Source organism: Equus quagga, chromosome 3 (genome assembly GCF_021613505.1).
Source record: "Equus quagga isolate Etosha38 chromosome 3, UCLA_HA_Equagga_1.0, whole genome shotgun sequence".
NCBI lineage: Eukaryota > Metazoa > Chordata > Mammalia > Perissodactyla > Equidae > Equus > Equus quagga.
The window spans coordinates 33,784,469-33,799,821 of NC_060269.1; the positions used below are offsets into that span (position 1 = coordinate 33,784,469).

The 15,353-nt window shown below is 39.7% G+C and overlaps 1 protein-coding gene across 1 annotated transcript in view; it reads left to right on the forward strand.

Moving 5' to 3' along the window:
• Window positions 1-14,341, forward strand: part of MMAA (metabolism of cobalamin associated A) — a 24,200-nt gene extending 9,859 nt beyond the window's left edge. The window contains exons 2-7 of the mRNA XM_046657517.1: window positions 2,748-3,250; window positions 5,707-5,829; window positions 8,313-8,483; window positions 10,869-10,954; window positions 12,805-12,954; window positions 13,966-14,341. Coding sequence (XP_046513473.1) covers window positions 2,806-3,250; window positions 5,707-5,829; window positions 8,313-8,483; window positions 10,869-10,954; window positions 12,805-12,954; window positions 13,966-14,253 — 1,263 coding nt within the window. The 5' untranslated portion in view covers window positions 2,748-2,805 and the 3' untranslated portion in view covers window positions 14,254-14,341. The remainder of the gene's footprint in view (window positions 1-2,747; window positions 3,251-5,706; window positions 5,830-8,312; window positions 8,484-10,868; window positions 10,955-12,804; window positions 12,955-13,965) is intronic.
• Window positions 14,342-15,353: the final 1,012 nt, after the last annotated feature.

The following is a 15,353-nucleotide window of genomic DNA, read 5'->3' on the forward strand; positions in this document are numbered from 1 at the left end:
TCTGACTCCACATTTAGGTCCTCAGCCTGGAAAGCCCGCCTCATCCTTCTGCTGTCTTTTTATCCTTTTGGACCCATCCCTGACACTGACTCCTGCATGACTTGAACCTTCTGCTCCCCAAGCAGAGTTAGTTTCTGTAATTTTGTTCATTCCCACTGCATTTTGTTCTTTCTTTGGATGTGGTGTTTATTATTCTGTGAGCCCTTAAAGTGCTGCAATTATGTCACTTAGGATAAGAAAATGAGGCAGTCCACCTAAGAAGGTGTAGTGGGTTGAATGGTGGCCCCCAAAAAGGTATGTCTGTGTCCTAATCCTTGGAATTGTTGAGTGTGACTTTATTTGGAAAAAAGGTCTTTGCAGATGTAATTAAGGGTCTTTTTTTAAAAAATATTTTTATTTTGAGGAAGACTAGCCCTGAGCTAACATCTGCTGACAATCCTCCTCTTTTTGCTGAGGAAGACTGGCCCTGAGTTAATATCCGTGCCCATCTTCCTCTACTTTATATGTGGGATGCCTGCCACAGTATGGCTTGCCAAGCAGTGCCATGTCTGTACCTAGGATCCGAACCGGCAAACCCTGGGCCGCCAAAGCAGAATGTGTGCACTTAACCACTGCACCACCCAGCTGGCCCTTAAGTTAAAGATCTTGAGATAAGATCATCTTGGATTATCTGAGTGGGCCCAGTTCAATGAGAAATGTCCACACGTAGGAGAGACACACAGAGAAGAGAGGGCCCTGTGAAGAGGGAGGCAGAGATTGGAGTTATGTAACTGAGCCAAGGCACACCTGGAGCTTCGAGAAGCTGGGAGGGGCAGGGAAGACTCCCCTAGAACCTTCAGAGGGAGCGCAGCCCTGCTGACACTTGGATTTCTGACTTCCAGCCTCCAGAACTGTGGGAGAACAAATTCTTGTTCTTTTAAGCCACGAAGTTTGTGGTAATTTGTTAAGCAGCCCTAGGAAACTAATACAGAAGGTTATAGTGTAATTACTAGAACATAATAAAATATCATTGTCATTACCATCAGTAACATTATCATCACTGTTATTCTTACTCTTATAACCTAGCGTGGGACTGGAAAGTGGTACATGCTCAGAAAATGGTATTTGAGTGAAAATACAGTTCTTGCCTCTGAGCTTCCAGTCTGTTGGTAGTGGTGGTGGTATTGAGTGTTGAAAGGTAGTATTGAAAGAGAGCTTCCAAAATAGATCCCCTCTTAATTTTTTTCTTTAAACATCTTTTTGTGTGTTTGTGTGAAGGGTGGTAGTGGATGTTTTTAAATTGTTTTTTAGAAACTTTTTTTATACGTTTTTTATTAGTTGTCCTTTTAGAATAAGATTAATTTTGTACAAATAGAAATCATAATGTTCCCCTCCCCTCAAAATAGAAAAATGGTGAGCAGTTATAGTTCTAACAGTAAAAAAATCTTAAAGTATTTCTTTTTCTAATAGAACGTTATTTAGCTAAAATTAATTTCATGCTGGTTGGCCTTGAAGTACAATTTAAAGTGGTACTTTGGAGCAATAAAGTAATTCATTTCGTTGTGCTATGAGGTACTTGAAAACCAAAGTTTTCCAATAATCATAATCCCAAACTTGGTTTTCTGTCAAGGCTGTGTGTATCATTTGTCTGTAAATTTTAGTTTGCCTCTGAAAGCTAAGTCTGTGACCTAATTTTTACTAAAGTTTTATAAATTAGTATAATAATAAGAGCTAATGTTTATTGAGCTCTTACTCTGTGCTAGGCACTGTTCCAAGCTTTTTATATGAATTAACTCATTTCATTCTCACAGCCATCCTATTCTCTTACCTAAGAGAAAGTGGAGGCACAGAGTGGTTAAGTAACTTGTCCAAGGTCATTATCGCTTAAGGGGCAGAGACTCAGCCGCCATGCTCATAAGCTCTGCACTCTCCTGACTCTGAGCACCGTGTCGCCTTTCGTTGTCTGATACAGTTTGAAGTGGACCCTATCAGTAAATCTAAGGAAAGGATCCCCATCTAATTCCGTAGTGGTTCCAACTTTAGTGTGCTCACCTACCGAGACTCCGATTTGTGGGGCTAGGAATACACATTTTTAATAAGCACCCAGATAGTTCTGACCATCTGGTCAGTATTAGTATATTGAGATATACTAATCTAGTTACCACACAATCCTCGTAGTTCATTTCATACAAAGGCTTCTTGTTGTTGTTGTTGTTTGTGTGCTTATGTTAGGGCCATTCTTTGCATGTATCTCTGTTCCAGTGAGTCTGGTGAATACATACATGTATCTAACTTATGCCTCGGGCCCACACTACTGGTCACATTTCTTTTGTAGAGAATGAATAAAACTCCAGCATCAAGGGATATTTTTTTTAACCTTTTGAATGAACTTTAGAACAGGGTGTATTTGACCCAAGGAAATTGTTGAGATGAATGTAAGGTCTATAGACAGAAGGAAAGAAGCATGACATAAAATTTCTACCCTAATTGGGCTTTTTGTGTATTTGTGTTTTGTTCAGAAGAAAATTGTAATGTACATTGCATTTCACAGTAGAGTAATGGTTCCATGATTTGGGTTACTCTGAATAGTAGCTGTAGGCAAGGAGAGAGTCTTCTAAGTGTGGTAAGAAACTTTCACCCATTTGTACTACCAAGCATTCTGATTGTGTGTATTTAGGACATAGGGAAAACACTACACTTGCAGTTTTACTACTTCAGTATCTTAGTTGTGTATTGAACTGGAAAAAATATGTTTTTGTTTCTTTTAGGGAGTCACAAATCACATTGAGCCACAACCGTCCAGTGTTTTCTTCAGTTCCAAACGAAATGAATATTCCCAAGCTGCTACAACATCCTCACCAGCATTTCCTAAAAGGCCTTTTAAGATCCCCTTTCCGACCTTACCACTTCATCTTTCACTCGAGTGCTCATCTCGGATCAGGAATGCCACCTGCTCAGCCATTTAATTCTCTTGGACTCCATTGTACAAAGTGGATGCTGCTGTCAAATGGTTTAAAGAGAAAATTGTGTGTACAAACAACCTTAAAGGAGCACACGGAAGGATTTTCTGATAAGGAACAAAGATTTGTGGATAAACTTTATACTGGTTTAATCCAAGGGCAAAGGGCCTGCTTAGCAGAAGCCATAACTCTCATAGAATCAACTCACAGCAGGAAAAAAGAGTTAGCCCAGGTGCTCCTCCAGAAAGTGTTAGTCTACCACAGAGAACGGGAACAATTAAACAAGGGAAAACCACTAGCGTTTCGAGTAGGTCAGTCTTTTTTTATTTGCTTTGGTCTGTCCAGTACACATTTTTCTAAATTCTCTCTCTTCTTTTAAAATAAGTCTAAATAATTTGAGATCTAATAGGGATTCTTTTTTTCTTTTGGGGATGAATTTTTAATGCCTTTTCTTTGCAAATATTAGTCTTGTTATGTTGAAAAAATATGCCATGACCATTTGAACCAATGTTCTATGTTTTAAGAAAACTTAAGATTTCTGTTTTGGTAAGAATCTTGCTATGGCTCCCCGAATAGAAATAAGCATAGGAAGAACTATTAACTAGTTTACTCCTTTCTCTCCGAAGTCCTTCTGCTTAACAGTCTAAAGTGAATTCCCTGTTTTTGTGGTTATATCAACTATAATCATCCTTATGACATTTCAAAGTTCTACTTGTTAGGTGTTTCATTAGTCTTTCTATGGGCAAGTCTCCTTTCAGATACTTTTTGTTAGAGTTTCTGGGAGTGGCTTGGCTCTAAGCCCAGCCATCTCAATACCAAAATGTATTTTAAAGGAGAGACCATGTTCATTTGCTGTCTAGAAATACTAGACATTCATTTGATTTCTTGAACAATTGACTTGTTTCTGTAATTGCAAATAAGCTTGTTATATTTTTGAAATTGTGCATTTTAAAAACAATTTAGATACGTTTGACCAGCAGGAATTAAGCAAGTCAGTTTTGGGTGGCATGAGAGCTTTTGATGATGACAAACTTGGTGATTCCAACCAACCCTCTTACTACAAACAACTTGAAATGGTGGACCAAGTGCAGAACTTTTGAGGAATGAGTAAATACACTTACAAATTGACTGGCATTACATTAGACTTTTATATCTCAGTTTATTGGTAATATGGGGACTAAAACCTCCTGGTTTTTAGGGTAACGGGAATAAATGCTTTAAAGATAATTTCAGAAATAGCTCACCAACCGAAGTTTGTACTAGTCCACATTTTTCACACACCTTATTCGTCTGCCCTCAGTGAGGGAACTCTCATTTTGAGAGTATGCTTTGGGTGTTAATAATCTTTATGTTTTGTAGACAGACAAGATAGCAAACATTCAAAGAGAAATTCCAGTTATGACAAAGTGTTTACTCTTTAGGCTTTAGAGACTCTTTGAAGAGAAAATGTCCCAGAAATATCTGGAGTTAACCAGCAACTCACACGTAACTAGCAACTCACAAATTTGCAGTGCTCTTCTGGTTCTTCCCTCTTGATCTTATGAGGCCAGATAAACCCGTGTCTTTATTGCACTTATTTTATCACCATCGTAAATAAAAGCAACAAATGTTTATTCAGCACCTATAAAGATGTTTAGGACAGAGACCTGCCCTGAAAATTGTGTGAGGAGCCAAGCATACCATATACCATATATACTTTGAATATAGTTACAATTAAATGCTTATGTGTTATATACTTTATTGAACATAAGCTTTTATATCTCTTACTTTATGCCACACGCTGCTCTAAACATATTGCAAATATTAACTCATCTAATCCCCACAACAACCTGAAGAGACAGGTGCTACTATTATACCCATTTTGTTGCAGAGTATACTCAGGCACAGAACGGTTAAGCAACTTGCCCAAGATGACACAGCTCATAAGAGTCAGGGCCAGAAATAGAACTGGCTGACTGGCTCCAGAGTTGTGCCGAGACTAATTATTTTTTTCAGGATTCAGTTTATATTATATTCTTTGAGTTCTGGATGAGATGAAAAAAAATTATCTGTTATAAATAGAAGAGTATTTTCTCAGTCACTAGAAATTGCTAGAGAAATGACTTGTTTTTCCAACCGGAAGATAAAGCATACAGAATTGGGGGAGGTGGAATAATTACTGATCATGATGAGAAGTGGGCAGATATAGAAATTCAGCACATTACCAACATAGGCAATGAAGTCTAGCCAAAGACATCTATGTTATAGTAAAAGGCAAATCACATTTTATAACTTTTTTTTTTGAGGAAGATTAGCCCTGAGCTAACTGCTGCCAATCCTCCTCGTTTTGCTGAGGAAGACTGGCCCTGGGCTAACATCCATGCCCATCTTCCTCTACTTTATATGTGGTACACCTACCACAGCATGGCTTTTGCCAAGCGGTGCCATGTCCACACCCGGGGTCCGAACTGGCAAACCCCGGGCCACTGAGAAGTGGAACGTGTGCACTTAACCGCTGCACCACCTGGCCGGCCTCTCATTTTGTAATTTTTAAAAGTGACTTTGGTGAACTTACAGAGCTCAGAATTGTTTCCTTCCTATATCCCTATTACTCAGGAACTAGATAAATGGATTTTCACTTACTGCTTTAGGAAATGTTAAAATACATTAATGATGGTTTTAATAAATTAGGAGAAATAGAAGGTAGTCTAATATTTTGTTTAATAGAACTCATCATACTGCTGATTTCATTTATTACCTTAAATTAGATGATCTCTTTCCATCGTAGGATTGTCTGGGCCCCCTGGTGCTGGAAAATCAACCTTTATAGAATATTTTGGAAAAATGCTTACTGAGAGAGGGCACAAATTATCTGTGCTGGCTGTGGACCCTTCTTCTTGTACTAGTGGAGGTGAGTATTGCTGATGCTTTTTAAATTGCAGAGCCGGGGCTCGTGAGGCTGTCTGCGACAATTTAGCGGGAATTTGCAGTCAACTGACTTCTGACCTTGGCTGAGTTTGGTCTCCCTGAAGGAAGGGAGTTCTGCCGGGCGAGCTGGAGGCTGGGGGAGGTACTTTGGGGCAATGGGCTCTTCAGAGGAGGTCGGCTTGCGGGTAGCCCAGAAGGCTGGGTACTCAGAGAACTAGAACAGGTGCCAGAGGTTGAAGGTAATCAAGAGCAAATTTTAGCCCTTTGGCTATCACCCCAAAGGCCAGGCCTCTCTTCCCGTTGTTTTTCCTGGCTGCATCAGCCCCTGCACAATTCAGAAAATGGGTCCTTACTCATTTGTTACTTTCCTCATATTATTGTAACATCTCTTAAGCTTTAAAAAAAATTGTCCTGCACTTTATAGCTTGTTACCTGTTTGTATTACATGTTCAGTTAAAAAGAAAGCTCTTAGGGGGTCCACGTATTTGCTGCCACTTCCACTACAGCACTTAGCATAGTACATTGCACACGGTGCCCAGCAATTACTTAGTGATTTGAGGTCATACAGTCACTCAAAGTTTAATTTGCAGCTCATCAGAGATAAAATAAATAAATTTAGCTCCCCAAAGTATCATTTAAATAAAACATAAAGCATACCATATAGATACTCAGGAAAGGTTTTTCTTTTCTTACCCCTCTTTATGATTTAAGCTTCTCACATTACAGTTATTCATTCAACAAGTATCTGAATGCCTACTATAGGTGAGGCATTGTGCACGGAAGGCACTGTGTTTCATGATAGTGAGTAAGACACAGTCCTCTTGGCCTTGGCCGCTTCATAGGTTATGAGGGAAACATATGAGTAAACACAGGCTGCTACACTATGATGTGTGTTGTAAAGGGGAACATACAGGGAGCTTTGTGAAAGTGTTTGGTTCGTATGCTGTGATTCTAATGCTGTGATATAATCATATTTCAGGGGCTTTAGGTTAATAGAGAGGTGGACAACAATTCTTATTACCACCCATTGATAAATTTAGCTGAGAACATTCAGTTTTTGATTCACTGTAATAAAAGGTTAACCGTAAAATAAAATTTATACTCACAAGGTTCAAGATTAAATCCATGTCAATGTATTGTCTTATTTACAGTCTAAGAACTTTGTTAAAGGTAAGTACTAGAACAAAGAATTATTTATAGTGGCCCTCATCTTTATCTAGGTAAGAAGGCTTTTTTCCCCCATCTTCATAATATTCTAAAAATACTTGTAATAGCAAAAGAAAATAACTTGAGATAATAATAGGAGAAATGGTGACATAAGATAGTCTGATTAAAGTTGCATAGCTATGTGTTTCCTAATCTTTCTCAAACCAGAAATGAGGGTCCCTTTCTCAGGTAAAAAAAAAAAATAGACTTTGAAAAAAAAATACACAAGGATAAACAGGACACCGTCACTATACATTTCTACCTTATTAGTGTAACAGTATATACACTGGAAAAACAGTGTTACGTTAAGGTTTGAGAAGCATTTGCTTTTTAGCCTACAGTCACTCCTGTGCTTTGGATTCAGGGACCCCCTGCAACAGCTTTGAGACCTCCCTGAGGGTCTGCAACCAACAGTTTTGGATTCACTGGCAAAGACAATCATATGAGAGAGTAATTTCATAATGTTTAGTTCAGTGTGTGAGGATCTATAGGATAATAATTTAAAGTATAACTTTGGCAGATTGTTGACTTCATGCAGAAAATTACTTTAGAAAGAAGTTTTATGTGCAGTAAATAAGGTAGTTAAGGAATATGAATTTTTTCTGTTCTGTAGGTATTAAATTGTCTCCTGTGAACAAGCATTCAGCGTGCAAAATATGTAAGACATGGTCCTAGAGGCAAGGAACTTATGTTAGAGCAGGGCTTCCCAACCTTGGCACTAATGCCATTCTTTCTTGAGGGCAGCTTTCCTGCGCATTGAAGGATGCTTAGCAGTCCCTTGGCCTCTACCTGCCAGATGCCAGTAGCACCCTACCCCCCAGTTGTGACAAGTAAAAATGTCTCTAGACATTGTCAGATTTCCCCTGGGGGCAAAATCACCCCCAGGTGAGAACCATAAGCACAACATTAAGATGACAGTAAAGAAACCATCCTGGCTGGAATGGAAGATTGGTTTGGGGACTGTGGAAGTTGAAATTAGGTAAGGTAGGGCTGCATTCTGAGGGCCTTCAATGCTAGGCTGAAGAATATATGTTTGAACCTCTAGTCAGTGGGAAGCCATTATAGGTTTTGAGGGGCTTGAAAGGTTAAAAAGATTAATTTGGCATGATTATATACACTGTTGGAGGAAAGAGCAATAATAGGAAATACAATTTGAGATTTTGGGAGAAATGTCATTAAACACTTCCTTTAGGAGTTGGCTGATTGATAATTGGCGTTTACAAGTGTTCTATGCTTATGAGATGTAACTGTGTGTTTTAGGATCACTCTTAGGTGATAAAACCCGAATGACTGAGTTATCAAGAGATATGAATGCATACATCAGGCCGTCTCCTACTAGAGGTACTTTAGGAGGTGTGACAAGGACCACAAATGAAGCTATTCTGTTGTGTGAAGGGGGAGGATATGACATCATTCTTATTGAAACCGTAGGTGAGTGTGATTTGCCATTTCATGACAATAAAATGCTATGATGATGAATGCTGTATAAAGATGAGTGACAACTAATTTCATTTTGTTCATTCAGCAGATATTTACTTAAGGTATAATTAAATACATGATATTACCTCAGACTCTCTAGGAGATAGGAGTATTTCGGCTATAATCCTTACCTTCGAAAGAAAAGAAAAACAAGCCCTGTTTCTGATAACTGTTATACAAGGTTGTATGTTATAAGTGCCGGAGAATAGCATAAGGATGACCTACAGAAACAATGCTTTAATGCAATGTCTGTTTTGTTTAAGCACATTTCATTCGTCTATAATATTCACTGAGAAAATTAATATAGTTGGGTAGCTCTTGAATATAGGACCATGTTTTATTTCATCTTTATATCCCTAGTACATCATTATCTGTAATGAAAATACTGAGATGGAAATCTCAAGAAATTCACCTTCTTGTGGAGAGACAGACTGTTATATTACTGTGTGATAAATGTTTGTGACACAACCTGACTCAGATTTGGAGGATCAGAGAAGACAGTTGAACTCAGTTTTGGAAGAAGAAGTAGAATCAAACAAAGTAGGGGCTAAGGGCATTTGTAAAATCAGAGGAGTGAGAGAACTGGCCCATTGAGAGAACTCTTGTTTGCCAGGAAACTTAGAGAGTGAAGGCAGAGAGTGAAGAGGGATGGGGCTGGAGACTAGAAACTCCACGATTTCAGGGTGGATGGAGGAAAAGTTGTCTGAGTGGTAGTAGGAGAATCAAGGGAGAAAAGGTCCATAAAGACCAAGCGTCTTACCTGGAAGTTGCATGTGGCTGCTTGTCCCAGAGACTCGAAATAACTGTGACTCAAACAAGAAAGCGGTTTGTTTTCTTGTAAATAAAAGAGGCCTGGAGGCAGGAGCAGGCTGGTGGTTCTATGATGCGCTCCAAGTTCCAGGCTTCTGCTGTCTCTGCTGTCCATTCTTAGCACTTAGTTTCCATCCTCAAGGTTGCCCATGGTTAAAAGATGGCTGATGAAGCTCTGTCACATCCATGGAAGGAAGGAAAAAGGGGGAGTAAGGAAGGGGTAGGGAGAAGAGGTATGCCTCCTGGCTTGGTTAGCCCTCTTTAAAGAACTTTCCTGGAAACCCCATCTAGTGAGTTTTGCTTTCACTCATGAATCATCTCCAGCTGAAAGGGGGTCTGGTGAATGTGGTCTTTCACCTGGTTCATTGATGATCCTGATAACATCAGGGTAAGGAAACAGGGAAGAAAGGATATTGAATTGGGTAACTAGAAGTCTCTGCCACACCAAGGAAGGAGAGAGTTTTGAGCGGCGTTTTGGTGGAGTAGGGCATGTGGATGCCAGATTTAAGTGTGTTGAGATGGATGTCAAGTAGTGAAGTGGAGACAGTGAGCATATATTGCTTTTTTCCAGAAACTTGGCTATAAAGAGAAAATGAGAAATATGGTGATAGTCGGAGGAGATTGTGAGTTTTTTTCTTGTTTTGTTTGGTTTTAAGATGAGAAAGACTTGAGCACAATTCATGTGATGTAGTCTGTAGACAAAGGAAAGGTTAAAGATAAAGCAGAGCGAGGGGCCTAGAGGAAGTGAAAAGGAAGGAGAGCTTAACCTTCAGCCAGTACTTCTCACACCGAGACTGGAGAGGAGGCAGTAGGCGGAGTTTGATTGGCATCTGCTCATCTGTGGAGGGGGAGAGGGAGAAGCTGAGGAAGTTCTTGCCTTTATTTCCCCTGTGAAGTAGGTGCCATGCTCATCAGCAAGTGGGGAGATTATGGGAGAGTGAATGTTTGTAGTAATCACTGTGAGAAACGAGGAGGAAGCTGCTTGAGGACGTTTTGGGACATTGCTTTTACCAGGCCATGAGGAAGATAGAGCAGACATTGGAGACCATGACCCTATAGTGGCACCTGTCTACACAGTTGAGCAGTTCTCCAGAATGCTTATAGTTGGGTTGATCCATGGGTGAGGTTTGCAGGGCTGATGTGAGGATGAAGGCAAGAAAGCCAAAAGTATCAACAGGCATGGTCTAAGATTAGAATCGCTCTATCTGCTCACCAGTGAAAGGGAAGCCAAGAAAGAGCTGGGAGAGTGAGGAGAGAATGAGGTCTTGAGGTTCTCCAGTCCCTCAAGGACTAAGTCTAATGCAAATAAGGGAGGGAGAGAGCTGGGGAGGATGACAGGTTTGCTCAGAGGGTGAGACAATGGCATTTAATAAATTCTTCAGAGGTGGGGTGTTTAAAGTGGAATCAGGTTGAGTGTGTGACTGTAAGTGTGAGTGAATGAAGTGTAATGGAAACGATGGTCAATGTAGTTGAGAAAGTCAAATTACCATGAATTTTTTAATATATAGTTGTGATTTAAAATTTCAGGTGTGGGTCAGTCAGAGTTTGCTGTTGCTGATATGGTTGACATGTTTATTTTGCTACTGCCACCAGCAGGAGGAGATGAATTACAGGTAATTATTTTGATTTTTTTCCCCCAAAAACACAAAGTATACATCACTGAAAGTACACATTTCCAATGTTGTGTTTTTGTAAATTAAGTCGATATTAGCATAGGGAAAGAAACATCATTCACATTGGCTAAAATACCTGAGTTAAAGGCAGGTGCTGTCTATTTTTCCCAACTTGTGGTAATAGAATGTGTGACCTTGCAGTAATCATACAACTTAGATTTTTCCCCTGTAACATGAGAGTGAATGGAATACATGGATGCTCCAGCCAAAAGACACCACTGTTGCATGGGTGTTTGTAGTACAGTTGGTTCAGAAGTGCCTCATAATTGTTTGTAACTGGGATCCCACTATCATAGTTTACATATTGTGAAATAGGATTCTTACTTTCTTCCTGCAGTGCAGTTCTGGCATTAACTACCTAGAGTTAGCACAGACTTCACAGGTTGAGGGCACAGTCCTTCACAAGACTGCCCTGGCTCCAGGCGCCAGTGCAAGCTTGGGGCTTCCCAGGCCACTCATGCCTCTGACCAACTTGCTACAAATGGAGTGGTTTCCCTCCACTACCCCTCAGGTTTGATGATTCACTGGAATGACTCACAGAACTCAGGAAAGTACTATATTACACTTAAAGTTTTATTATAAAGGATACAAATCCGGACCAGCTGAATGAAGAGACACATAGGGAGAGGTCTGGGAGGGTCCCAAATTTTTAAGCTTCCACGTCCTCAGGACGCATTTCCCTCCTAGCTCGTTGTATGTATCACCAATTCAGGGAGTTCACCTGAGCTTCACTTCTGCAGTTTGTAGGTGTAATTGACTGAATCATTGTCCACGCAATTAAACTCAATCTTCAGCCCCCCTCCCCTCCCCAGAGGTCACGCTGATATCACATGGCTCAAAGGCCCTGCCCTCTAATCACATGGTTGGTCTTTCTGGTGTGGTCAGTCGCAACCCTCCCCCTGCCCCGAGTGATCTCACTGCATAAACTCAGGTATGGTCCCAGGCACCCACAGTGAATGACAGACACTCCTATCCCTCGGGAAATGCCAAGGATTTAGAGGTCACTTTCCAGGAACCTTGCCGAAGACCAAACAAATTCTTTGTTACACAATACCTCGCTTTCAATGGTATAATTCTTAAAAATGGTGATAGCAGACTATGGATGTGACAATTTAGAAACATTAACTATTAGAATTTAATCATTGAAAGTTATGTCTAAAAATATTTGAAAAGAAATTTTAATCTTAGATGGAAAAATCTACGTTTTCCAAATAAGGTTTGGCCTGAGGATTTCTAGTGTATTTATGCAACATAATTTAAATCAAGAAATTGAGGCATTTTTAGCCATCAGGTTATTTTTCCTCAAATGTAAATTGAAAAAAAATGCTATATACATTTAAGGAAAACTTCAAAGACTTTGTTTCTGGAAATGCAGACATTAGTGATATGTGTGTTTTCTCTTTAAGCACCTTAATGATGGATAGGTTGCATCCTGCAGTCTAGCTCATGAGGAGCGGAATCCATCATGAGACAGTGTGAACTGTCTCCTGCCACTCAATCATGTTGTGTCTTGATGATGTATTTATTCTAACTCTAAATGTATTTCAGCATGTTAGTCTCTAAATTTGGCAGAGATATCACAGATGACTTCTGCAATCCCAAGATCCAGTGCTTTTGAGTAATTTCTATTGAGTAGTTGTGATTCCTGGCACCCAGGCCTTGGGAAGATGCTGAGAAAAAGTTAATGAAGTGCATGACTTTCAAAATCTTTGCATTGACTGGTGTCCCAGTTTTTGCTGGTTGTAATTAAATGTTTCTGATAAATCACTTTCTTCTCATTTTTTCTTTAGGGCATCAAAAGAGGTATAATTGAGATGGCAGATCTGGTAGCTATAACTAAATCCGACGGAGACTTGATTGTGCCAGCTCGAAGGATACAAGCAGAGTACGTGAGCGCACTGAAATTACTCCGCAGGCGTTCGAAAGTCTGGAGACCAAAGGTTAGCTCGCATTCCATTCTGCATTTTTCACCCCGAGTGGACTGTGCACATTAGAAGAGAGGATGTAAGTCCCAAGCGAGACATATAATCAATCTTTGCTTGTATGTGAGATTACAGTTTAAAAAATCATGACAAAGCCAGAGTGTGTAGTCATGATTTTAAATATAATCATTCAACCACTAAATGTCAAAGACTACATGTGGGGTGATAGATTAGATTGCTTAATGCTTGACTTGAGCCATTTGGAAGTGATAGCAAATCCATTCTGAAAGGAACCATCCTTAAGATTATGGAGCAATTAATGATTTGATTATCTATATTAGAGTTTGAGTAAGAGAGAAAAGGCTTTTGATGTGATAACTTCCCTCCCCATTATGCTTGTTAGGTGCTGTTTTCAATAAGGAAAAGAAAAATCCTGTATTAAGTGATGCAATAATATTGATGTGGGCAGCTATATCTGCAGGAGGACACTGTTATTAAAGAATAAGCTGTAATCACTATAATGAGAACGATGATGACATATCTCACTGTCAGCTCCCAGTCTCCCCCACACGTTGTCTGTGTTAGTCTGGAGCCGTCTTGTAGATGCGGGTGCCGGATGCTCAGCTCTTAGCAGCTGCTGAATCAGGCAACTTTGACAGAGGGAATGGGGCTGTTTCTCAGGCCTCAGGGAAACCCATGTAGCTTGGCCCTTCTCATCCTGACCCTCTCACAGTTCCTCCCTCATCCCTCTGAAGAGCATCCGAGCAATCCTAAGTCAAAATAAATCTCTGGGCTAAAAATCTTCACCTTGAATTAGTGTCTTATTTTTGCTATGTGCTTGGTAATCCTGGTAAGTTACCTTGACTAATTTCTCAGTATATTTCCTTAGACACAGCAATAAAACGTCTCAGTTTTGTCACTTGTCTGTTTCTATAGACTGTAAGAATTAATTGGCAAATATCAGAGTCCTCATGAAAATGTTTTCTATCATTTTAAGTAAAATGGTTCTGATTCATCCCCTGTCCCTAGGTAATTCGTATTTCTGCCAGAAGTGGAGAGGGCATCACTGAAATGTGGGATAAAATGAAAGAATTCCAGGACCTAATGCTTGCCAGTGGGGAGCTGAGTGCCAAGCGACAGAAGCAGCAGAAAGTTTGGATGTGGAATCTCATTCAGGAAAGTGTGTTAGAACATTTCAGGACTCATCCCACAGTCCGGGAACAGATTCCTCTTCTGGAAAAAAAGGTTCTCAGTGGGGCCCTGTCCCCAGGACTAGCAGCAGACTTGTTGTTGAAAGCTTTTCAAAGCAGAGACTAATAAAATTTATCCTATGCAATAATTCGATATGTCATTTCATAAAGTATTTTAATATTAAAAGTCACTTGGGTGCTTATATTTTCAGTAAGTTTTTTTGGTGCCCTCGGCCTCCTTATTTGTGAACTGTGCTTGAAAATTTGAAGAACATTAGATATGGATGGCAAAGGTCAGGCAGCTGGACAATATTTATAAGGTACCTGTTGTATCTTACTGATTTCCATTTCTTTTTATTCTTATACCCTGGCATGGTGGCCTGTAGGATAGTTTCTTCTCATCAGTCAGGAGCAGAGAAAGCTGAGAAGCACAGAAAAAGATCATGTACCTTGAAATGCTTTCTTTGATTCTGTATTTTCTGTTTCCAGAGAAAATGTAAGCAAGAGTGACCACATTTTTGAAGTCTTACTTGAGGCTAAAATAATACACAATGGGTTTCTAAGAGCTGAAAATCATGACTGACATTTAGTGTACCAGACTATTCTAGGAATTTCTGAAATGGCCATGTACACGAGTAACAAAACAGTTTGAATGTGTACTGATGTGAACATAATTTTAAAGTCTACTTGTGTAGACTTGTGGATCCCCCATGAATGGTAGGAGAGCCCAAAGGAAACTGGGGAAATCAGCCACAGATAATGTAGGTCCATTTATCCCCAAGAGTTGGAGTAAACACCCCAAAGACCCAAGTGAGGTCAGAATGATTCAAGGGTTATTCTGCTTGAATATTATCAAAAGTTTTTGCTTCTTTTCCTTCTCAGCCATTTGTGTTCATATTAACATCTTAAAAATCCACTGTTCTTGATGGTGAGGACCAAGTTTTGTCTTCTGGAGGAAGCATGGTGCAGTGATTAAGAGCTTGGGTTCTAGAGTTGGACTATGTGGGTTTAACCTTTAAACCGAGATCAATTGCTTATTTGCTGTGTAAGTTTGGACAGATAACCCACCTCTCTAAAACGTTTCCTCCCTGGTAAATGGAATTGACATACTAACTTTATAGGGTTGGTGAGGATAAATGAGACAACTCAGGAAAATCATTTTGCTATCATGATGGTACATAGGAAATACTCAAAGGCTGCTTGCTATTATTATTATGTTAAAGTTAT